Here is a 26,743-nt window from a genome sequence, read left to right as displayed (position 1 = left end):
ATGACGCCGAGCTACGGAGACAAACACACGCCCCGCATCTGTTGTCAATGCAGCATACTGTATGTCCCTAATCACCGCCTCCATGACAGTGTCGTTATCACGAAGGACTGACGGAGGATAAGCCATGATAAAGACAGGGATGCTATGCTATTGCTAAGCTATCGTGACAAGAAGCCACAAAACACCACAATATGTGACTGGGTGGTACACTTCTCACATGGTTGGAACGTTATAGAGCAAAATAGCAGGCAAATTAGTACATTTCTATAGAGGCAAATACTGAAATACAGGATGTTCGACAATCATACAGAGACCGGAAACCGGAAACGAAATAGTACATCATCGCTGCTACGTCACTTGAGAAAATAGGCCTATAAATACAAAAGTACCTTGATATAATAAATATTTAAAAGATATCCTTTATTAGTCCCAAAGTGGGAAGTTTGCATCATTTCAGCAGCAATAGTGGATACAGGAAATACAAAAAGAGCAAGCGAGAGAAGACATTTGGCTGCAAATGCATCCGCCATTCCAAGGTTGATGCAAGAAATACATTCAAATAACAAATATTGAAGCCATAATTCATTAACGATTATAGAGTAATGATTATGTTGTGAACCTGAACAGTATACAGAATTACTTTTATCCTATTACATAATTTACTGCAATAACTGTCCCACGGTAATATTCTTGACATAATTTCTAAAATATGGAAATTCAGACAGAATTTCTATAAGTTGGAAGCTCTTCAGTCATAGCTAAAAATGCAATTTTTCTAATAATTAACTTATTTATTGCCAGCCGTTTTTCAGAAATTGTGCCAGCCATTTTTTACTGTTTTTTTAAGGCCTACAGAAAAGTGTGTTCTATAGCTATAGAGACATGGAGCCCACCAAAAATAAGATTTAACACACTACTTCATCAGGAAAAGTACCTTCTACCGTTCTTTTGTAAGCAGCAGTTGAACATAGGTAAGTTGAAAATACCCGTCTCCAAGAGAAAAAGAGCTTTTTTGTGAAACGATGCATTTCAAGCAGAATCTTCACTTTGATGCTTTTTTTTTTTTTTTTTTTTTTTTTACTTTTATGATCGCTCAAATATCTAAACGATGTTTTCCTACTATATAACCACCACAAAAAAACACACACAAAAAAGGTTATTTTGATTGCAAAGTAACAGTTTATTTCCACGTCTAAAACATGCATTTTCAAATTGATGATGCATGAACTTTCAAGTATGTACAGCTGTGTGCATGTTTGGGTACGTGCGTGTGGGACTTTTGAGGGTTCCCAGTCAGCAGACGACCAGCCATGAACAGCCCCACCACTGCTTGATGCACCTCCTGTAAATGATAAAAAATAAACAATTAGCATAAAAATGAAACATATTATTGCTGCAGTGTGAAGTGGACAAAAATACTTTTTTCACCTTTTCTTGCCAACAGGTGTGGGAGTGCATCTGCTGCTGGTTGCACCAACTGCAAATTAAAGAAATATGTACATTTACCACAAAATATTTATTTTGTTGGTACAGTGTGATGAGGAAAGGTAAAAGAACACACGACATTGTCAGAAAATTATAATTTGGTGCACTACTGTCTATAAATTAAAGAACGACAATAAAAATAAATACATATCCAACTCATCTGGCTATTGATGCTCTAGGTTTTTGTCTACAGGATGCATGATTAGTAAACGTGTAGTATCGTAGGACAAACTGTCATGCTTTTTAGTGCATGTTGCATGATAAAAAAGGTAAAACGGAGTAATTGCTCAGTCTATGGACGTTAGCTTTGAAGTTAGCAGGTTCTTACCTCGTCGGTGACTTCCTGCGGGCTTATGAAGGACGCCCTGCTACTCCCAGATGTTAACCCGGATCAGGCTCATTGTAATCTGATTCCGGACGTCCGATGGCAGTCCTCGTTTTGGGGGAAGTGGATCGGGATATGGTAGCGATCTTACCGCGGGCCTTCGAAAGCTCGACGCGACCAGCGTTACACTATGTTCATTGTCATAGCGTCATCTCGTTCTTTTTTGGGAAAAGAATGATGATGGTACATAATCCTTTTTGATGTTAGCAAAACTCTGTTTTAGAGTAAACCGTCTGTATTCATCCATTGTTTTTTGCTCTAACTGGCTCACCATGTCTCTCTCTCTCTCTCTCTCTCTCTCTCTCTCTCAACCACACCCCTGCAACGCTCCACTGTCAGATATAGTCACAGTCATAGTAATATAATCAGAGGGATACAGTTTTCCTCTGACGTTTTGACAAAATTCTGATCAAAGCTACTGCTGCCCTCTGGTGTCGATTTAACATACTAAAATCCTTCCCAACCCTTAGATACATGTGGAGCTGCGCCAAACCCTCTATTATGATATGATTAAAAATAACACTGAAAACGTATTAATACGCCCGTGGCACTAAACGGATGGGTTCATGAAAACGTATTAATACGTCCGTGGCACTAAATGAGTTAATAATTGGTGGGCTTGATTTATTTTTATATTTTAAAGTTTGTGTTGCAATTTCTTTGTATGAAAAGTGCTTACAAATAAAGTTTTTGATTGATAATTTCTTCCGGTGTTTCGACATTCGACATTTTCGTTTTTGGTCAAGAATTTTCATTTCAGTGCATCACTACTGTAAATACTGTGACTTGCTTAATCATGTGGAACATATTCCTTCAGTAATTTCCATTTCAGCAGGGAAAATGATTATCAAACTTATCCAAGATTTACAGTGGGGCAACAAAGTATTTAGTCAGCCAACAATTGTGCAAGTTCTCCCACTTAAAAAGATGAGCGAGGCCTGTAATTTTCATCATAGGTATATCTCACCTATTAGAGACAAAATGACAAGGGGAAAAAAAAGAAAATCCAGAAAATCACATTTGATTTTTAAAGAATTTATGAGCAAATTATGTTGGAAAATAAGTATTTGGTTCATAACAAAAGTTAATTCAATACTTTGCTCTATACCCTTTGTTGGCAATGACAGAGGTCAAACATTTTCTGTAAGTCTTCACAAGGTTTTCACACAGCGTTGCTGGTATTTTGGCCCATTCCTCCATGCAGATCTCCTCTAGAGCAGTGATGTTTCGGGGCTATTGCTGGGCAACACAGACTTTCGACTCCCTCCAAAGATTTTCTATGGGATTGGGATCTGGAGACTGGCTAGGTCACTCCAGGAGCTTGAAATTTTTTCTTACGAAGCCACTCCTTTGTTGCCCGGGCGGTGTGTTTGGGATCATTGTCATGCTGAAAGACCCGGCCATGTTTCATTTTCAATGCCCTTTCTGGTGGAAGGAGGTTTTTACTCAAAATCTCACGAGCCATGCTTCCATTCATTCTTTCTTTTACACGGATCAGTTGTCCTGATCCCTTTGCAGAAAAACAGCCCCAATGCATGATGTCGTCATCCCCCCCAACCAGACTTCACAGTAGGTATGGTGTTCTTTGGATGCAACTCAGCATTCCTTCTCCTCCAAACACAACATGCTGAGTTTTTTACCAAAAAGTTCTATTTTGGTTTCATCTGACCATATGACATTCTCCCAATCCTTTTCTGGATCATCCAAGAGCAAACTTCAGGCGGGCCTGGCATGTACTGGCTTAAGCAGGTGGACACGTCTGGCACTGCATGATTTGAGTCCCTGGCGGCGTAGTGTGCTACTGGTGGTAGCCTTTGTTACTTTGGTCCCAGCTCTCTGCAGGTCATTCACTAGGTCTCCCCGTGTGGTTCTGGTATTTTTGCTCACCGTTCTTGTGATCATTTTGACCCCACGGTGTGAGATCTTGCGTGGCGCCCCAGATCGAGGGAGATTATCAGTGGTCTTGTATGTCTTCCATTTTCTAATAATTGCTCCCACAGTTGATTTCTTCAAACCAAGCTGCTTACCTATTGCAGATTCAGTCTTCCCAACCTGGTTCAGGTCCACAATTTTGTTTCTGGTGTCCTTTGTCAGCTCTTTGGTCTTGGCCATAGTGGAGTTTGGGGTGTGACTGTTTGAGGTTGTGGACAGGTGTCTTTTATACGGATAACGAGTTCAAATAGGTGCCATTAATATAGGTAACTAGTGGAGGACAGAGGAGCCTCTTAAAGAAGAAGTTACAGGTCTGTGAGAGCCAAATATTGCTTTTTTGTAGGTGACCAAATACTTATTTTCCACCATAATTTGCTAATAGATTCTTTAAAAAAATCAGACAATGTGATTTTCTGGATTTTTATTTTCTCATTTTGTCTGTCATAGGTGTGGTATACCGATGATGACAATTACAGGCCTCTCTCATCTTTTTAAGTGGGTGAACTTGCACAATTTTGCCCCACTGTAGATCATAGACAACAGACAGGAGAAACAACTGGATGTTAAAACTTCCCCAGAAAACCTCAAACTCAAATGTTTATGAAAGGAAAATCCTATAAGCATAATATTTTTGGAGCACTGTAATTATTTTGCACTCTGTTACTACATAGTCAATGAGTGTAGCTACCTTACCAATTAGGATGAAGGCAAGAGCGATCACAAAGGTCAGGATGTAGCCTCGGAGAGGCTCATTGTTCTTGCCATAACCTTTGGCAAACATTTCAAGTCCAGGGTAAATGTTGTCTTTACATAAAGCCTGTAAAAAACAATCATATTAATATATACATTTTTCTTACAACCCTACTCCTAGTTAATCTTCATTTGTTTATTTGTTTCTGGACACACAGTATCTACACTATTGTTGTGTGGGCAAAATTGCACCTTGTGACTAGCAACGTCACAAGAGCTCCCAAAAATGACAGTCCATCAAAATACTGTCTGGTTAGAATGAGAAAGTGAGTTTTTTTGTATCTGAAAAAAATAATTCCACTTTTGGGGAAATAGATAGCCTTCAAAGTAGGGTAAAACTGAAAATTATTTCTCAAGATATCTCCTCGACCCTCTTGTTTCGTCTGCTACTCGTGTAACCCTTTCTTCGATTGCCTGGCAAGTTTCAGTTAAAAATGTCCACCAGTAAGCTGGCATGGGCCGCAATTCCGAGGGGTTCTGCAAGTTGTGGCGTCGAGAGTTACCTTGACGTTTCAAACAGCGTCACTTTCCCTAAAAACTCAACTTAAATAGGGTAAATAGAACATTAGTGACAACAGCAGTGTGGCCAGTGGAATAGGTAATGCAGTCAGTCATCAGCAGTTTTTTCCTGGATTTATTTGTTTTGTAGGACTTTAGAGGTGTTTGAATTACTGATTTCATTTTTTTTTTTCATTTTTGAAAATTCCACAATGATGGCGGCCACTTGTTAAGTTACTATTGCGACCAAAAGGTCAGTATTTAATTCCCTAACTGACATTGTAATATGGGTGGAGGTATTAGTGGGCTGCACACATATCTGAACTGACTTGCATTCATGGCGAAGGTGTCTTTCAGGAAGCCATTCAAGGCACAAGTTAAATTTTGTGCAATACTTATGTATTTTAGGTGATGTCTTACCTGAAATACTTTAGGCGCACTGACTAAAGACGCCAATGCTGAGGACAGAGTGGCAGAGAAGATTCCAGCTGTAATGATGGGCCCGAAACCCGAAACCACGCTCATAACCTGGACAGACAATCAAAAGATGTTACCTTTATGTACCGAATAAATCACAGAATTTTGAGTCTGACAAAACCGTAAGAGTAAAGATTAAAAACTCATACCTGGAAATCATTATGTAGGCCATAGGGACAGCCATCTTTTTGACTCTTACAAGCAGAGAAATCGTAGCCAAATTTGCAGGAAGCATCAGTGCAATTCAACATGAACTGAGAACTGACTGTATCATTTCCACTGGCATCTCTCACAATACAGGAACCTGGAGTAGCATGTATCAAACCATTAAGTAGCAGGGCACTCGTTAAAGGAAAACGCAAACAATCTCGTAGACCTCTTGCTGTAAACGATCTACAGAGAACCATGTACCTGTGGAGACAGCAACTCCCAGATAAACTATTCCAGTGATCAATATGGCCAGAAGTGTTCCTCTGGGAATGGCCAGCTGTGGGTCCTGGAACAAGCGAAGAAGAAGAAAAAGAGAGATTGGTATGAAAATACCAATCACAGAGACAAAACACACACAGCACTGTGAAAAAGGTATTTGCCCCCTTCTATAAATAAATTGTTTTTTTGCATAGTATCCCCCAATTTAATGTTTAAGATCACCAAACAAATATAAATATCAGACAAAGACAACCCAAATAAACATAAAATGCTCTTTTTAAATGGTGGTTGTATTTGTTAAGGGAAAAATTACCTGGCTCTGTGTGAAACAGTAATACCTAAACCTAATAAGTGGTTCGGCCAGTCTACTGAGATCAAGTGGTTTCTACAACCCCAATTCCAATGCAGTTGGGACGTTGTGTTAAACATAAACAAAAACAGAATACAATGATTTGCAAATCATGTTCAACCTATATTTAATCGAATACACTACAAAGACAAGATACATAATGTTCAAACTGATCAACTTTAATGTTTTTAGCAAATAATCATTAGCTTAGAATTTTATGGCCGCAACACGTTCCACAAAAGCTGGGACAGGTGGCAAAAAAGACTGAGAAAGTTGAGGAATGCTCAAACACCTGTTTGGAACATCCCACAGGTGAACAAGCTAATTGGGAACAGGTGGGCGCCATGATTGGGTATAAAAGGAGCTTCCCTGAATTGCTCAGTCATTCAAAAGCAAAGATGGGGCGAGGTTCACCTCTTTGTGAACAAGTACGTGAAAAAAATAGTCCAACAGTTTAAGGACAATGTTCCTCAACGTACAATTGCAAGGAACTTAGGGATTTCATCAGCTACGATCCATAATATCATCGAAAGGTTCAGAGAATCTGGAGAAATCACTGCATGTAAGCGGCAAGGCCGAAAACCAACATTTAATGCCCGTGACCTTCGATCCATCAGGTGGCACTCCATCAAAAAGTGCCATCAATGTAAGTGCAACTTAAAACTCTACTCTGCAAAGCAAAAGCCATTTATCAACAACACCCAGAAACGCCGCCGGCTTCCCTGGGCCCGAGCTCATCTAAGATGGACTGATGCAAAGTGGAAAAGTGTTCTGTGGTCCGACGAGTCCACATTTCAAATTGTTTTGGGAAATTGTGGACGTCGTGTCCTCCGGGCCAAAGAGGAAAAGAACCATCCTGACTGTTATGGACGCAAAGTTCAAAAGCCAGCATCTGTGATGGTATGGGGCTGTGTTAGTGCCAATGGCATGGGTAACTTACACATCTCTGAAGGCACCATTAATGCTGAAAGGTACATACAGGTTTTGGAGAAACATATGCTGCCATCCAAGCAACGTCTTTTTCATGGACACCCCTGCTTATTTCAGCAAGACAATGCCAAACCACATTCTGCACGTGTTACAACAGCGTGGCTTCGCAGTAAAAGAGTGCGGGTACTGGACTGGCCTGCCTGCAGTTCAGACCCGTCTCCCATTGAAAATGTGTGGTGCATTGTGAAGCGTAAAATACGACAACGGAGACCCCAGACTGTTGAACAGCTGAAGCTGTACATCGAGCACGAATGGGAAAGAATTCCACCTACAAAACTTCAACAATTAGTGCCCTCAGTTCCCAAACGTTTATTGAACTTTGTTAAAAGAAAAGGTGATGTAATACCGTGGTAAATATGATCCTGTCCCAACTTTTTGGGAACGTGTTGCAGCCATAAAATTCGAAGTTAATGATTATTTGCTAAAAACAATCAAGTTTATAAGTTTGAACATTAAATATCTTGTCTTTGTAGTGTATTCAATTAAATATAGGTCGAACATGATTCGCAAATCATTGAATTCTGTTTTTATGTATGTTTAACACAATGTCCCAACTTCATTGGAATTGGGGTTGTATAAGATTGTTTTATTTCTGTGGAAATATTTTGTCCCACTCTTCCTTGCAGAATTGTTTTACAGTCATTTTTAAAGTCATGCCAAGGCATTTCAAACGGATTCAAATCCGGACTTTGACTAGACCACTTTCAAACATTCATTTGTTTTTTTTAAACGCATTCCGAAGTTGACTGGTGTGTTTTGGATCAAAGTGCGCTTCAGCTTGAAGTCACAAACTGATGGTTGAATATTCCCCTTGGGCTTTACACGAGCAGTATTTTTGGGGCCGATCAGCGAGTTTAAAAAAACCATAACCAATCCAATCACAGGATGCCGCAATGTGTCTATTTAAATCACTTGTTTATTTGTCTTCCGCTTATCCTCACTAGGGCCGCGGGCGTGCTGGAGCCTATCCCAGCTGTCCACGGGCGAGAGGTGGGGTACACCCTGACCCGGTCGCCAGCCAATCGCAGGGCACATATAAACAAAGCACCATTCGCACTCACATTCATACCTACGGGTAATTTAGAGTCTTCAATTAACCTACCCTGCATGCTTTTGGGATGTGGGAGGAAACCGGAGTACCCGGAGAAAACCCACGCAGGCAGGGGGAGAACATGCCAACTCCACACAGGCGGGGCCGGGATTCGAACCCCGGTCCTCAGAACTGTGAGGCAGATGTGCTAACCAGTCACCCACTTGTTCATTTACCATATATACTTGTGTACTGTATACTGAGTGTCTTGAAAAGTATTCTCTCGTCCAGTGATTCCCAACCAGTGTGCCGTGGCACATTAGTGTGCCCTGAGTGATCTTCAGGTGTGCCGTGGGAAATTATCAAATTTTACTTAACTGCTCCAAAAATTATTCATTTTCAAGAAATAATGTATCTTTGTTCCTCTATTTCTGTCTGTGAGGAATAGTGACAGACAGATGACAGGAAGTACATGGAGTAATTACTGTGCATCTACTTTTTGTGACAGTTTCATTTGTTGGCGTGCCATGAGATTTTCCAATTGTAAAATACGCCTTCGCTCCAGAAAGGTTGGAAACCACTGCTCTAGTCAGGTCATGTATTCTAAATCAGTCAGGTCAAACCAACATTACATCATGACAGAAATAATGGGTGCTAATTTACTGTAACTGAATTACTTTATTGCAATTACTTCACACACACCGAAACCTTCGAGCAGGATTCGACATAATGCCGGGATGTTTACGTACAACCGTTAGTGTTGGCACTAGCTTGCTAGGCTACATAACGTTTTGTTGCCTGCTTGCGAGCCGTATCGTCTTAAAAGTAAACGTACCTCAAGCAAGCCTTAAATGAACGTAATCTCCCGAGCACCACCACAGATTTTCCCCCATTTTGTTCTTACAATGCACGCGTTGTGATGTCATCGCCATGGTAATGAGTGTATCCGGTCACGTTTGAGTTGACAAGATAAAACCCAGTTTTCGTAAAAGAAGGGATGCAATGGTATCGGAATACAGGATTTTATTGCAGTAGTCTGACATAGTGAAATCGTCAAAGACCAAATTTGACCAAACATGCAACAAGGCTTAAAATAAACTACCTGTTGGATTCAAATATACTGTATGTGTATGGTGATGTAATAGTGGTAAACATGCCACAGTCCCAGTTTTTTGGGAACATGTTGCAGGCTATAAATTAAAAATGGGTGAATATTTGCAACAACAAAAAAGTTTCTCTATTTGAACAAATATGTTGACTTCGGTGTGTTTTCAATTGAATCTAAGTTGAAAAGGATTTGCAAATGAATTCATTGTATTTTAATTTATGTTTTACACGTCATGTCAACGTCATTGGAGTTTGTAGATTTTCCCCGGTCGCAACTTCATGGACAGCTCACGCAGTCAGCAACATTATCTTTCCACTTGCCCTTCAATGTACCACTAAAGCCAGCCAATCACACACCTCATTTCATGTTGGCCGTTTGTACACAGCGGGGAATTTTGCGTAATGTAATCCGGGTGCGTGATATGCACTCATTATTTGGAGGCATTTTGGATTTTAAAAAATAAACAATAAAAAAAAAGAGAGGATCCTAACCAGAGCAAGGTGTTGTGCAGGTCGAGTAAAAATTGTGATGGAGTAGGCAAGCACAACATGAAACAACACGCCGTTTTTAGTGCATTGAGCAACATCCTAAATTGTGAGGGGTCCTGTCTGAAACCAGACATGATTAACATGCTAGTGTTCCTGGCAAATAATCTGTCGAAGTTGCACTGTAATGCTAATGCCTCGAGCCACACACGCATGCACATGCACACACACACGCACGCACATGCACGCGCACACATGCACACACATACCCACACGCGCACACATAGCCACACACACATACCCACACGCGCACACACATTGATACAGTGCGCACGCGTGCACGCACGCACACACGTGCACACACACGCGTACACGCACACACGTGCACACGTGTACACACACGCACGTGCACGCATGTACACACACACACACGCTTACCTCTGTTTAATACATTTTCTGCATACAGTTATGTTCTCTTTTTGAAGTTCCACCAGTTGCAGTATATTTCTTTTTGGTTCAACCAACGCTTCAGTAGAATGTTTGATTCCTTCTTTATTTATTGGTTACTTTATGTGAATGTTGACTACCTGAGCTCTAATGATTAAAACTTTCCACATCTTTTGGTATTATGATATTTTTATTTTTCAGTCCGTAGTTTTCACTGAACCCATAGTTCTATTGTATCATATCGATAGAGATATCTGGCATGAATTTTGTGATATGAAATTTTGTCCATATCGCCCAGCCCCAATTTCCATCAAAGTGTAGCTTAACTTTATTCAAATAAATGACCAGTCGGCTCATGGAACACCTGCAATAAGATTATATCGTGCGAAGGAGGTTGCACGGCTAACATATATAATATATATATAAACACCTTCGGATACATGGTGTAGAGGTAACAGAGTGCCCTGTTTTTGACTTGCTTATTTTATTATTAAATTATTAAAATAATTTCGCTTATGTCGTCTGTTTCTTACTGGACGCTTTCAGCTCCAAGTCAAGCACAGAGCAACGTTTCTCTCAATCTGCTGAGTGTCTCCGTTTCAAATGTTGAATAAGTTTGTCGTGCTACTCCCTTAGGTTCTTTCAACATACTTTGCAGCGTACTGTTCTTGGGTCATTCGCTGATGCCGATTCCTAGGAAGTTAATTACTGGGAACAAAAAGAACCCGTTTTCAATTCCCATCCCTAGTCACCCCAGTGTCAGACCTGTTTCACCTCGATAACATTCTTTGCATACTCTTCCTTTACAATCTCAGCTACTCCATTCCTCTCCCGACCGATACCGCGATAAAACAGTTTGAACCCAGCTCCAATGATATTAGATTTGCTGTCCTTCTATCTTGTTTCTTGCACACACAAAATGTCTACCCCTCTCCTCCACATATTGGCCAGCTCGCTACCTTTGCCTTTTGCCAACATACCAGGTCGTGTTCTGAGGGACTGGGCAGCTGAACTCACAGATGTCTTCATGGACATCTTTAACACCTCCTTGAGTCAGGGTTTTTAAGGGTTTTCCCCACCTGCTTCAAAGCCACCATCACCATCCCGGTCCCAAAGAAGTCGTCTCCCTCCTGCCTCAATGACAACTGTCCGGTAGCACTTACTCCCATCCTGAAGAAGTGCTTCGAGCGGCTAGTCATGCACCACTTCAAGTCCTCCCTCCCCCTTCCTTGGACCCCTTCCAGTTTGCATATGGATCCAACCAGTCAACAGATGACGCCGTCTCCACCACCCTCCACTCTGGCCTCACACACCTGGACTCTAAGGACTTATATGTCAGAATGCTGTTCATAGACTTCAGCTCAGCATTCAATACCATCATCCCTAAACAACTGATCTACAAACTGGACCAGCTGGGGCTCAACATTTCGATGTGCAACCGGCTGCCGGACTTTCTGACAGGTCATCAAGTTTGCAGATGACAACTGTGGTGGGTCTCATCAGCAACGGGGACGCGACAGATTACAGGAGTCAGGTGAGCCGCCTGGGCGGGTGGTGCGTGGACAACAATCTCTCCCTGAACGTGGGAAAAAAACAAGGAGATTGTTTTGGACTTCAGGAGAGCGCACTCCGAGCATGCTCCCCTGAACATCTACAGTGCTGCGGTGGAGCGGGTGCACAGCACCAAGTTCCTGGGAGTGCACTCCTGGACCAGCAACACCTCATCACTGGCCCCGCAAACATGCAGATGCACCCACACACACACACACATTTTTTTTTGTGAAAATGGTTGACTTACCGCAAGGTCTCCGAAATGTTGGCCCCAGCTAGAATACCAGTCGCTGCAGGGAAGAAGATGGCAAAGACAGAAAAGAATGTTTGTTCCCTGAAGTCGGGACCCATGTTCTCCCACATGATAGAACCTGAGAGAACGCAAAGATGCCAGTTACAAAAAAAGCACAATACCAACAAATGTGATGATCATAATGTACATGTTCGTTTAGACACACAATCAACATGTCAGCAGTGGGGCAAGGCAACAAGTGGACTCTTTAACAAGTGACTTAAAATAACATGTTTTTCTACAATCCACCCCTCATGTCACAGTATAATGAAAAATTGACAGTAGAGATCTTCAACAAACTAATTCTCTTGCACATCATCCGTCTGTACTTTATGTTCCATCACGGTCTGTAGTTTCATATAAAGACATCATACCATCATAGCCAAAGAAGCCCGTAGATTCCTTTGATTTAAGAGGAATAAAGCTTCCAATGAAGTAGTTGATGATTGCAGTGATGAGTACAAAGAGCAAGAAGATCTGCGCCTAAAGGGGGGGGAAAAAATCAATTACTTTATCCTTAATAAAGTCTTGAAAAAAATGATGTGAATTTTTAAAATGCATGTCTTGAGTAATCTACAAAGGCTCAATCAAAGCAACTGGACTGTTTTGTTTGTTGAAGATGTTTCACCTTTAATCCCAAAAGCTTCTTCAGTTCAAAATTTTAGGTGTGGAGCCTCCCTATTTATGTCCCATGGCTGGTTTGTCAGAGAAACTCAGAAGGGCTTTCTCCAAACATACCATTGTATTTCAACCTACTAACACCACCAAACAAAAGCTGCTTCACACCAACGAAAACATCTTGGGAAGCAAATGCAGCTATGTTTTTTTACGCAGTGGAGTAGAGCGGAGTGCAACGACCTCTACATTGGAGAGACTAAGCAGCCACTGCACAGGCGCATGGCGCAGCATCAACAGGCAAGCTTCTTAAGGTCCAGAATCAGTGGATCATTTGCACCTCCAGAAGAAGGGATGTTCCGTCAAGGACAACAACATCCAAACCGCTGGTTTGAAATAGAAAAGAAGCAATCTATGTCAAACTAAAAAAGCTGTTCCTAAACACAGGAGGAGTTTTGAGGCATCACCTATCATCTGCCTATAACAATGTACTTCCATCTCTCCCCCCAAAGATCGCCTGATTCAATGGGAAGAGTGGCTCCAACGAGCCGTTTTGCCACAATCCATCCGGTAGAAAATGGATGGATGGATGAGTGAACAACTTGATTGGTATGTCGGACAGCCGTTTTACTAACCCCATCGGGCAACAACACCCCGTTGTTGACCACCCCAGGGGGACACACCCACCGAGGTATAAACAGAGAGGCTCCACACCTCAACATTTAGAACTGAAGAATCCTTTTGGATTAAAGGTGAATTGTTCTTTTCAACAAACAAAAACACTCCAGTTGTCTTTGATTCCACCTTTGCGGCTTCCCATGACCAGATTGACTGAGAATCTACACAGACGTGTCTCTTGAGATTCTATACTGTTAATGCAGGCTTTCCATGTATGAAAGACTGGACAAGACTCATACCTTTGCTTCCCATTCCATTCCTGCAACAGATATGCCGAGGAGAAGTATTACAGTGATGGTGCCTATAATTCGAATATCATTGGTTGCATCTGTCATGATGGCATCCAAACCCTGAAAGATGAAAATCATTTCAATATCTTTTTGTGTGCAGTTTTTTTTTTTTTTTTTTTATTTTAATCAGCACTTTTCAATATTTATATTTAAACACACACAAACTTTTTTTTAAATACCGCATGGATGTCAATAGAAAAAAATATAAAAAAGGAATATGCAAATTCAAATATTGCCAAATATCACTTTAAAATATATTTTAAATACTTTTTAAATAAAATAACGAACTAAAGCAAATTCAAACACACTAAATGGTCTTAAATTGACTCTCTTTGTTTACTCATAAGAAACAGCACAATAGGCTCACCAGACAGATATTTTTAATAATTATATATAATTTTTTGACAGGTGGTTGACCCACATTTATAAACATCCCTTTTATAACTCCAAACAATGAGTTCTGCCAACTTGAGTCTTTATCTTCAATGATGTGCCTAAATTGCAGATTGCTTTTTCTGCCTCCTCCTTTTGAATGCGTGCAACAACCCGTTCTACCGTGTGGAAAAGACAGCTCAAACGGGTCAGATGAAGTGCAATTTACTTTCCCTTGCTTTAGTTGATCTACTGGTTTTACCCCGAGACATACAGACATTTTTAGGCAGACACAAATGACAGCTGTTCTTTGTCTTGATCCATTCAGGCATCCACTTTCTATGTCGCTTATTCTCACTCGGGGCGCTGGAGTGTTTGACACAAATAAAGTACATAAATAACTTTGAAAACTTTGCTTGCTTGTGGGGCCCCCGCAGAGACAGTGTGGTCATGTGACTTGTCAGGTGATTTGTCAAATGGAGTTAAATGTCATGAGTTGTTACGCTGGATTGGTGAAACTAGTCTCTCTGACAAATCCCAATAGATTTCCAAACAATAATAAATCCCCGTCGCTATAAATACGAGAAGCGAGCGCAATGTAGCTCAATGTAATGGAATAAAAGTAGCATTTATTCTTGACAAAAATACTCAAAGCAAAAGTAAAAAAAAAAAAAAAGTATGTTGCCTTAAAACTACTCTGACAAGTACAATGTGAACGTTACTCAAAACTGTTACAGTAATGAGTTAAAAGTTAGGTAAGAAAATGAGATGCATTTCATGTTGCCTTCTGTTAGGAAGCTGTGCATTTTGCTGTCTCCTCAAGAGAATGGGCGTCTTGAAGTACTTTCCAGCAGTTGAGACTTCATACTGTAAACGATCAGCAACACAGTTTTCGAAACAAAGTGCTTTGCTGTTTAGGAGTCATACACTGACAGGTGTTTTCTGAGCACCCAACCCCTTATTGTCAGCTGTTTTAGTGCGCTTGACGAACAGAATATTGTGTTCGATGATTAATACTTTGGGTACGGAAAGTATTCAGACCCCCTTCAATTTTTCACTCTTTTTTCTATTGCAGCCATTTGCTAAAATCATTTAAAGTTCATTTTTTTCCTCATTAATGTACAGACAGCACCCCATATTGACAGAAAAAATATTGACGATTTCCTGGACGGAAACCTTCTCCAGAGTGCTCAGGACCACAGACTGGCCGATGGTTCACCTTCCAACAAGACAATGACCCTAAGCACACACCTAAAATACCGAAGGAGTGTCTTCAGAACAACTTCGTGACTGTTCTTGAATGGCCCAGCCAGAGCCCTGACTTAAACCCAATTGAGCATCTCTGGAGAGACCTGAAAATGGCTGTCTACCAACATTCACCATCAAACCTGACAGAACTGGAGAGGATCTGCAAGGAGGAATGGCAGAGGATCCCCAAATCCAGGTGGGAAAAACTTCATCATTCCCAAAAAGACTCATGGCTATATTCGCTCAAAACGGTGCTTCTACCAAATACTGAGCAAAGGGTCTGAATACTTACGGCAGCGTGATATTTTAGTTTTTCTTTTTTAATAAATCTGCAAAAAGTTCAGAAATTCCATTTTTTTCTGTCAATATGGCGTGCTGTGTGTACATTAATGAGGAATGAAATGAACTTAAATGATTTTTGCAAATGGCTTCAATACAACAAAGAGTGAAAAATTTAAGGGGGTCTGAATACTTTCCGTACCCACTGTAAAAATCCACCGGCTAAAATAAGTATTTAACACGTCACCATTTTTCCTCACTAAATATATTCCCGAAGGTGCTATTAACATGAAAGTTTCACCAGATGTTGGGAACAACCCAAGTAATCCATACATACATAAAGTAGAACAAATGATTAAATTAAGAAATTAAGTTGTATGTAATAATGTGAAATGACACAGGGAAAAAGTATTGAACGTGTAAACTGGTATTTATTTGATACTTTGTACAAAGGCATTTGTTTGCAATGACCTGTTCAAGACGCCGCCTGTATGGAGAAACTAGTCACATTATTACAGACAATTTCTGATCTTATTTGTTCTACTTTCTTTGTACAGTATGTATGGATTACTTGGGTTGTTGCCAACATCTGGTGTAAATTTAATGTCAATAGCACCTTTGAAAATATATTTAGTGAGGAAAAATGGTGACGCCTTAAATACTTATTTCAGCCACTGTATGTTGTTGGTAGTAAACGGTTGGAAAAAATATCAAAGCAGGTGAATAACAAAACTTAACATTTTTCTTTGACATTGGAGCCTTTCCCATTTCTTTTTGTTGTTGGTTTCCCAATGGTGACAGCTCCAGAGTTGATGTTTACCCCTCTTTTGTCCATTTTCTTTCAAATAATCAACCTTGAAAAGTATCAATAGTGAAGAGGCTTACAGCAAGAAGTTCCACCATGGTTTCAGCAAAGCCCACCACATACATGGCTACTGCCACTGCATTGGCAAAGGCAAAGATGAGACCAATAGACCCTCCAAACTCTGGCCCCAAACTTCTTGAAATCAAGTAGTATGCTCCGCCTAGAAAGGTAAAGACATTGGCAAATCATAGTCAGTCACAGACATAACCAATACTTAAGAAAACTGGGACTAAATTCAGTTCCCTGTATGCATATACAGCTACTGTACGTCCATTTGCATTTGGACAATGGCAGAGTTTGATATGCTTTTTGCTACTGCCGCAACTTTACCCTATTATAACTTCTGCCACCACAATGGACTTTAAATATCTGTAAAACAATCAGTATGCGATGGAAGTGTAGAGCTTCAGATTTAAATATAAGGGTTACACCAAAAATGCATTTCCTATTCAGAAATTACAGACATTTCATGTAGCATAGCTCCATTTTTCGGGGCTCGATAGTATTTGAACAAAGTGGCATAAATATAAATACAGATGTTAACCAGGTCTTCTGGAGAATGCTCGTAACAATATACGTCAAAGACAAGAATCAAAATATGTACCAGTTAATGTTCGTACATCAAAGGTAGAGAGAAAATGCAGTTTATGGACAGTATTACCGATGCTAATGAAAGTTAATAGAAAAAGGATGATGATTTAAAAAAAAGCTACTGGGTTTTTTATTTTTGGGCTTTTCAAATAACTAAACTATACATGCTTTGATGGCATTTCAAAAGACAAGAGATATACCTCCTCGAACAAATCCATTGGTTGCAATGGCAGAAGTGGAGAGTCCAGTGATCGTTGTCACAACAGTGGCCATAGCAACAATCAAGCAAGATAGAGCTGCAGAAGACAAAGGGTTATCTTTAGAATTGCTTCATCAAAACCGCCCAAAAACCTAGAAAGCTGTGAAAAATGTAAATGTGGTTATAAAGGCAAGCTACTCAAGTAAAGCCTGGCACGTATCACTCAATAGTCGACTATCCGAGAGCATTTATTGATCTTATTTCACCTCGAGTAACATAGGTGGTACTTTCAATTAAATATATTATATACTGTCCAGTAATCCCCTGTTTATCGTGGGGGTTATATTCCACAAAAACCCAGCAATAAATGAAATCCCCAAAGTGATAATTCAGCAAGGTGCGGGTATTTATATATGGACTTGAGTTCAACAACAGCCCATGGCAACATGGTGTGAATGGGCGATTTCCTGCCTTAAACATTGGCACTTTTTCTCACACTGACGGTCCTGGTAATGGAGTAAGGGAAAAGCATGACTTAAAGTAGGCCGATAGATCCTGCTGCTTCACAGAATTCGTTGTGGTGATGTTTTTAACTACACGTGCACTTGGCACCAGGACACCCTAGGTTGCAGTTCGATGATTGACTTTGTGGTCGTGTCATCGGACTTGCGGTTGCATTTCTTGGACACTCGGGTGAAGAGAGGGGCGGCGCTGTCAACTGATCACCACCTGGTGGTGAGTTGGCTCTGATGGTGGGGGAAGATGCTGGTCCGACCTGGCAGGCCCAAACGTATTGTGAGGGTCTGCTGGGAACTTCTGGCAGAATCCCCTGTCAGAAGGGGTTTCAACTGCCACCTACGGCAGAACTTCACCCATGTCTCGGGGGAGGTGGGGGACATTGAGTCCGAGTGGACCATGTTCCGTGCCTCTATTGCCGAGGCGGCCGACCAGAGCTCACATCGGGGACAGTGCCTCTGGATTGGCAGACTGGGGTGGTGGTCCCCCTTTTTAAGAAGGGGGACCGGAGGGTGTGTTCCAACTACAGGGGGATCACACTGCTCAGCCTCCCTGGTAAGGTCTATTCAGGGGTGCTGGAGAGGAGGGTCCGTCGGCAAGTCGAATCTCAGATTCAGAAAGAGCAGTGTGGTTTTTGTCCTGGCCGTGGAACAGTGGACCAGCTCTACACCCTCAGCAGGGTCCTCGAGGGTGCGTGGGATTTCGCCCAACCAGTCTACATGTGTTTTGTGGACTTGGAGAAGGCGTTCGACCATGTCCCTCGGGGCGTCCTGTGGTGGGTGCTTCGGGAGTATGGGGTACCGAACCCCCTGATAAGGGCTGTTCGGTCCCTGTACGACCGGTGTCAAAGCTCGGTCCGCATTGCTGGCAGTAAGTCGGAGTCGTTTCCGGTGAGGGTTGGACTCTGCCAAAGCTGCCCTTTGTCACCGATTCTGTTCATAACTTTTATGAACAGAATTTCTAGGCGCAGCTGGGTTCTCCCTTAGAGATAGGGTGATAAACTCGGTCATCCGGGAGGATCTCAGAGTAGAGCCGCTGCTCCTCCACATCGAGGGGAGCCAGATGAGGTGGCTGGGGCATCTGATTCAGATGCCTCCCGGACGCCTCCCTGGTGAGGTGTTCCGGGCACGTCCCACCGGGAGGAAACCCCGGGGACGACTCAGGACACGCTGGAGAGACTATGTCTCTCGGCTGGCCTGGGAACGCCTCAGGATCCCCTCGGAAGAGCTGGAGGAAGTTGCTAGGGAGAGGGAAGTCTGAGCGTCCCTGCTAAAGTTACTGCCCCCCGCGACCCAACCTCGGATAAGCAGTAGAAAATGTATGGATGGATGAATAATGGCTGCATTATAACAAAGAGTGAAAAATTTAAGGGGTTCTGAATACTTTCCGTACCCACTGAATATCCAGTCAAACGTATCCCTTTCATATTGGAATGTGTAGTGTAGGCTACACCTTTTTCATATCCTCTAGGTGGCTGTGGCATGTTATAATAAAAGTGTATACCTTTCTCATAACCTCTAGGTGGCAGTGACCTATTGCAATTAAGGTGTACAGCTTTTTCATAACCTCTAGATGGGGGCATACATTTATAAAATGTGAAAGTTTTTTTCAATTTTCCCCTACACGTGAAGATTTTTTTTGGGGGGGGGGGGGGGAGCGCATTATACACAAGAACTCACAGTAGTGGGATTCTAGTCATGTTCTTTGTATTTTCAAGCAATTTAGCGACTTACCAAATGCATGAGTTGAGATTACTCAGTAAGGTTTTTTTTCTGGAAAGAATAGGAACCAATTTGACCTTATGTGAGTCTTTGCTGCCACATTAAAATCAAATTGCCAATAAAGCTATACATATACCAAGTGAAGAATACTTTGAAGACCTCAATTTCACCGACACGCCTTCTTCCCATGAGGAAGCAGTGCCTCGGAACTCTAAGGTGGGCTCTCTATCTCTGGAGTTAAGTTTGCTGAGGTGGCTAAAAATTGCTGAGGTTGCTATGTTCCGTACCATGAGGCATTTGCTTACCAATTCCAGCCTGACCCACAATCCAGGACATACGGATGAAGAGCATCACACCCCATATGTTCAACATACAGCGGACCTACAAAAAAAGAGGCACACACAATGCTTCACTCCAAACAGAAAATGTCAGCATTTGGGAATAAAATGGGAAGATACAAACTAGGGCTGCACGATTATGGTCAAAATAATAACCACGATTATTTTCATCAATATTGTAATTCTGATTATTAATCACGATTATTCCTCATGTTAGGGAAAAAGCTTTCATTTTAGTGCACTACTTTTTAACAAACAATATGTGACAGTTTTCAGCTCAAAATAAATCTTGAAATAATAATAATAATATGATAGATAATTTAAAAAAAAATAAATGTACCCAAATAATTCTACTTTAGCAAGGGGTAACTGTCTTTGCACTGCTGCAAATGAAGCCTTTTTCATATGCAGCAGTGCCCACAATTTAATGATCAGAACAGCTGATCAGGAACTATAGATCAAATTGAACTGAATGTTTACATTTAAGTTCTTTTTAGTCAAGTTTGAATTTAGTGAAATTTTCCTTGATTGGAAAATGGTTTCTACGTGTAAATTATCTTACAATTAACGGTAAGCATGAGAATAACCAACATTTGTGAACAAATGACCTGTCTGGGTCTAATAATGACCATTGGTGGGGACTATAAGTACTTTTAATGAATGTCCAATGTCTTAAGTTGCATTTTTAGCATCACTATTTACAGACATGCAAACACCAAAGGCATGAAAAAGGTGAGAAAAAAAAAAAAAAACCCCGCAGAGAATGTCTTTGATTTTAACATAAATTTAGCAATCTGTTTACATCCGTAAACTAATTAGATCGTTTTAGACGCGTTTCCTAATTAATACAAGATGTAGTAGCGGATCGACTCTTGTCGCCGATGTTGCGTGTGCTTGACGGGACCACAATCAGGGCCACGACCCGCAGCAACCTCAAGGCGAAAATACAAAAAGACCAGTGCAACAAATACGACACGGGCCGATCTGATGAGCAAAAATGTTGCTTAAACGTAAGAGTAACAATAGAGGATGTCCAGTCCAGAGGTGGTTAGAGTGCCAAACATTGCCCTCAAGTAAGAGTACTATTACTTGACACTGTTACTGTTAATGTGACTCAAATACAAGTAAAAAGTAGTCTTCCAAAAAATTACTTGAGTAAGAGTAAAATGTACAAAGTGAAATTGCGAGTAAATAGTGAGTCATTTCTGATTGTTTTTTTGGTTTTTTTGAACAATAAAAAAAAAAAAAAAAAAACAATTACAAAATAAAATGTGAATGTGCAAATTCTGATTTAACTCCCCAAAAAGTTAAAAGTGATCTGAACTACAGACAGTGCCAGATAAATACTACAATCCATGAAAGCTGTTGTTTTTGTTCGTCTAAATGTAAACACGAGTCGCGCCCCGTTGCCTTAATGGAAACGGACGCACGGCGATCAGCGGGGCAGGCTTATCTAGTGTTAATCCCCATGTCCGGGAAGCCCAATGGAAGACGACGTGTGAGGTCATGTGACTTTCTTGTGTCGCTTGATAGGTGAACTAAACTTAAACGTCACTTGCGCTTCAACTGGATTGGCGCAAACAGCGCCCGATGCGGAAGTCGAAGTCGTAGTCTCGCGCACGAAATAGTTGATAAGCAATAATTGATCAATAAAAGTAGCGAGCGACATTTCGATCATTGGAACGGAGTAAAAGTACCGTTCCTTCAGCAACAGCAGAAGTGGCGGAGGTTTTTTTCTGGTCTCGACAACTCCTGTGACATACCCAAACCAGGTCCCGAGCGCACAGTCGGAACCTCAGGCCGCATATCAGTCTGCCGCGGAGTAATATTCCCAATTACATCTGTGTGGGGATGGTGAATGTGTGGAATAGATTACAGGGTTAGTTATACTACCGTTGCAAATAAGGATTTTTGTAGTAGATTAAACGGACAATTACTTTTTTCACAAATAGATGATGATTCAGTTACTGGTTAGGTCCGTAACATGTCAGAAAATAGAGAAAAATGTTGTAGTAAATAAATGCAAATGCTTGCAAATGTCTTATTTGGATTAAACACAAAAGATAATCAGTCAGCTTTCATGAAGGACTACAGAAATGAGACTTTACACGATCTGACCGGCTTGATCGGCATCGGACGATAATTAGCATTTTATGCTGATCGGCTTTAACGTCATAATTTGCCGATCCGATCAATCACGTCATTGATCAGCTCCGCAAACGACATTTACTCCGCGTTGCCGTCGTATAGAGTATGTTTAAATCCAAAAGCTAGTTTATTTTTAGCCTTGTCGCAGGTCTTTTGACGTCATTTACGATCACTGGGCTTTGTCAAATCAAACGCGACCGGATACACTCGTCGCCACGGCCGAGACAACAACAATGGATTGCTCGTGTATTGTGTTGGTAAAAAAAAATAATAAAATGGGGGTTAAAAAAAAAAAAACCTGCGGTGGTCGGGAGAAGAAGTTCGTTCAAGGATTGCTTGAGGTATGTTCACGTACTTTTAATACGATACGGCTCACAAGCAGCACGCAAAATGCTATGTAGCCTAGCGAGCTAGTGCTAGCACTGACATTTGTACGTAAACATGTCGGAGTGTGACGTAATTTAATTACAATAAAGTCATTTCATCACAGTAAGTTAGCGCCCATTATTGCTGTCATGTAATGTTGGTTTGAGCTGACTGATTAGAATACATGACCTGAATAAAGAATATTTTTGAAGATACTAAGTATTTGCACATTCAATTAATACTTTGTATCCTCTATGTACCAGTTTTATTTAGCTTTTTATATTTGAAATTATTATTACATTACACCGAACAATAATATAAACGCAACACTTTTGTGTTTGCTCCCGTTTTTCATGAGCTGGACTCCAAGATCTAAAACTTTTTCGACATACACAAAAAGGCCATTTCCCTCAAATATTGTTCTCAAATCTGTGTTAGTGAGCATTTCTCCTTTGTCGAGATCATCCATCCCACCTCACAGGTGTGGATCTTTGAGTCCAGCTCACAAAACAAATGGGAGCAAAAACAAGTGTTATGTGTTTGTTCAGTATATATGAATATTATTATGATATATTTGGATTTTGTAGCACCGTGGGCCTTTGAGTACCGTAATTTCAATCCTCTGTATGTGTTGCTTATATTGAAGAATTGACATAAAAAGCACCTTGAACCTTGAAATGAGCGACTCTTATATGCAACAGACAAAACATCCCTGCCACCAACGGTGACGTAATTTAAAAATATGGACGTGACAACGAGCAGACAAAGACAACAAATGTAGCTTTTTCTAAGGAAGTGCAATCTATCCAAATAGAAAACCTTTTCACCTCTTTTTTTTTTTTTCCTTTTGAGGGGATATGTATAAAATATGTGATGCTACAAACCAGAACTCCTTTAATCCAGCCAAACTTGACGACGCCTTTAGATTCAGCGGCTTCCTTTGCTGCAGCTTCCTCAGCTGGGGTCAGCTCATCACCATTCGCAAACCCATCTTCAAATGGTTCCTGAAAAGCAAAAGAATTGAGATACGGAGGGAGAATTGTTCCCTTTAAGTGAGTAACAACTGCAATGACCTCATGATGAACATTTGAAGACCTGCAGAGAAAATCCCATGCACATCTTTTGCTTTCCTCACAATTAAAGTCCAGATACCGATAAATCAAGCTTTTAAGAGGAGGTTATCTAACAGCATGTGACAAGGTGTGTGAGTAAGGAATTTTGAACAAGTAAACATGTAAAGCCTCAACATTTCTAAAACCAGATCATGGGCAGAACAAAGCTTTAATGCTTCATCCACTTGTAGGCAGGTCAAAGGATCACCAGCCAAAATCTTTGGCGATAGATCCTTACGTGTTTAGCATTCCCTGTTAATTAACTCTTGAATATAGCTTCATGTATACAAACTTTACATGGAGAAATACAGTATAATATGTGCAGAACAATTGGAAGTTTACCGACACGAAATACTGCTCCAGCAAAAAATGTTTCAAGTCCAAGATTAGCAGAGAATGATGCGTACAAGGTTAAGGGGGTTACACTGCAATACACCTGAGAGGCTAGGAAAGTCCATCAGAATCAAACCTTCTGGACATAGTTAAAAGTTGTTTTTTTTCCCAATCCTCTTACCCTAGATAAAGTTGCAGGCCTGAAACTATAAATGTAATTAAATAAATTTCACTTGGTAACACTTGAGTGGCCTGTCTGGAAATTAAATACAAGGAATTGTTAGGCTTTCTTTTGAACATAGTACACATCTGATTGGAGTAATAATATCTGAGACAATGTTGGATAGTCCCTATGGGCTTAGTAAAAAAAAATATCCCTGCCAAAAATAATTTCACTACATCTTTGTGTTTCAGTGGTGGAAAAATACTGGATAAACAAACGGTAAAATATCGGTGTCAAAAACCAATAAGCCCTCTGTTTATGTCAGTGAAGCTGGAACCACTTCTTTCTGAGCTGCACACCATGTGATGGAAAAACATACGTCACTGCAGCCATTCTGCTTCGCTGAGAAGAGGATTGTGTTTGGTTGTACAAGAGTAAGGGAGCTCTGAATAACAAAGCACATGATGCAAAGCTATTAAGATAAGCCAATTTAAATGTTTCCTTATATTTTGGGTTGACAGAAATTGGGTACGGTGTAATTCAATATCTAGGTGTTCAAAAGAAGTGAATGTGCAGCAATTAGAAATTGGACTGATTAAACAGGTCGACAACAGACGACGCTGTACTTCCCCCCCCCCCCCCCCCAACTCTTTCAAATGGGCTGATTGTGTAAATACACACAGGCTACTTAAGCCCAGAGAGACAAAGAGAAATGATCAGATAACCACAATCCCATCTCCACATTGTATAGTAGAAACCTCCTATCCACCCTGTTCATTGTTCCTTTAAAGCACTGAAACTCTTCGAGAGGCCAGTTGAGCAAACCAAAATTACATGTGCTGACAATGAGATTTTTGTCTCGGAGAAGTCCTGAACTACAATGTGACTCTGTCAAGGGCGCAAGGGGTGATGCTACAACTTCAAAGAGAGAATCTGATGGAAAAATGTTAATGCACCAAAAAAAGATTGAATGCTTTCATTAAAAAAAATCCATCCATCCATTCATTTTCTTTGCCGCTTATCCTCAGTAGGGTCGCGGGCTGCTGGAGCCTATCACAGCTAACTTCGAGTGAAAGACGGGGTACACCCTGAACCGGTCGGCAGTTATTAGTTATGCTTACAAAAGGGTCCCGGGTTCAAATCCAGTCTCCCTGTGTGGAGTTTAGCATGTTCTCCCCACACCTGTGTGGGTTTTTCGGGTACTCCTCCCAAGTTACAAAAACATGCTTGGTCAGTTAACTGAAGACTAAATTGCCCGTAGATGCAAAGTGCAAATGTTTTTTTTTTCTTGGTTATATGTGCCCTGCGATTGGCTGGCGACCTGTTCAGGGTGTACCCCAGCTTTCGCCTGAAACCAGCTGAGATAGGGGCCAGCACACCAGTGACCCTACAGAGGATAAGCGGTTCAGACATTGGATGGATGGATGTTTACAAAAAGGAGTCCTCAAAGAATCCTGGTAAATGAGTAAAACATGCCCACATACTTCATGTAACCAGCAAGTGGAGACACATGTAGAAGGATGTTGAACAGTTTTCCATGACAAAAACAGGAAGTTGAGCTGCCTTATATAAGGAGACCACTGCCGTGACATCAAAATGACCTTCAAATATACAAACACCAATTCCAATGAAGTTAGGACGTTGCGTAAAAAAAAAAAAAAAAATGAATACAAATATTTGCAAATCCTTTTAACTCATATTCAAATGACAACACTAGACAAGATTGTTCAAACTGATGAATGTTAATTTTTTTTTTTCTATTTTTAGTTTGATGCCTGGAACACTTTCCCAAAAAGCTGGGAGAGGGGCAACAAAAGATGCTTTCGGGGATGCTCCTTTTATATGACACTCACCTCCCAATTAACCTGTTCACCTGTGGAATGTTCCAAACAGGTGATTTTTGAGCATTCCTCAACTTTCCCAGTCTTTAGTGTCCCTTATCCCAAACTTTTTGCAATGTGTTTGCAGGCATCAAATTCAAAACGAGAGAATATTTGCAAATAAAACAATAACGTTCATCAGTTTGAACATTATTGCGGGGATCTCATTAGATGTGCATCCCGCATCTGAGACGCACAAACATTAGTAGCGACGCATAAAGTATATTCAATCAGCATCCATGGATGCAAAGTATGGCTTTAAGACCCGTTCTACGTATGCGTGTTGCTGAAGTGCTTCCACACACAGCGAATCAAAGGAGTTATTCACCAAAACCAACCAACCAACCAAGAGGTGCCGTTACGCAATCAAGGGGCAAAGTAGGGCGGGTTATCGTTCGATAAATAAAATGGACGGGAGAGTTTTTTAATACATTTTCAGTGTTGTGGTAACGCCTGGCGCGCGGCTCACGATGCAGCGAGCCACTGGTGGAGCAGCATTTGGCTCCATAGATGCACGTACACAGGGACACTTAAGGGAAAAGTTAACTATTTATTACATTCACTAGCCCGGGGGCTTATTCATCTAAGATATTTTATTTATTGTTCTACATTACAACGCCAATGTTCACTATTGTTTATAATCAAATGTTCATTTTTCTTAAAAAAGGATGAAGTTTCATTATTATGGTCTAATATCATATTAGTGGCATAAAAAAAAAAACAATACTATCATTTATTGTCATAGTTTTTGGGAAAACATATCCTAAAAACTTGTTATCCTGACATAATATATTGGAGACATGCAAACACCAAAGGCATGA

At 40.8% G+C, this 26,743-nt stretch overlaps 1 protein-coding gene and 1 long non-coding RNA gene across 2 annotated transcripts in view; both read right to left on the bottom strand.

The window, feature by feature from the left end:
- The window catches only part of slc12a2 (solute carrier family 12 member 2), a 129,198-nt gene that overhangs the window by 73,134 nt on the left and 29,321 nt on the right, over positions 1-26,743 (bottom strand). Inside the window, 11 exon segments of the mRNA XM_061748037.1 lie at positions 4,496-4,619; positions 5,471-5,578; positions 5,677-5,831; positions 5,939-6,023; positions 12,160-12,287; positions 12,583-12,691; positions 13,741-13,851; positions 16,576-16,715; positions 17,347-17,442; positions 19,888-19,963; positions 23,319-23,438. Coding sequence (XP_061604021.1) covers positions 4,496-4,619; positions 5,471-5,578; positions 5,677-5,831; positions 5,939-6,023; positions 12,160-12,287; positions 12,583-12,691; positions 13,741-13,851; positions 16,576-16,715; positions 17,347-17,442; positions 19,888-19,963; positions 23,319-23,438 — 1,252 coding nt within the window.
- LOC133465321 (uncharacterized) lies at positions 1,252-4,485 on the bottom strand. The gene is made up of 3 exons (XR_009784603.1): positions 1,814-4,485; positions 1,429-1,477; positions 1,252-1,342 (listed from the first exon to the last, which is right to left on the bottom strand). It is a non-coding gene; the product is annotated as an uncharacterized LOC133465321 (long non-coding RNA).

Source organism: Phyllopteryx taeniolatus, chromosome 15 (assembly GCF_024500385.1).
Source record: "Phyllopteryx taeniolatus isolate TA_2022b chromosome 15, UOR_Ptae_1.2, whole genome shotgun sequence".
NCBI lineage: Eukaryota > Metazoa > Chordata > Actinopteri > Syngnathiformes > Syngnathidae > Phyllopteryx > Phyllopteryx taeniolatus.
The sequence above is the reverse complement of the archived record's forward strand: the minus strand, read 5'-3'. Positions and strand labels throughout refer to the sequence as shown.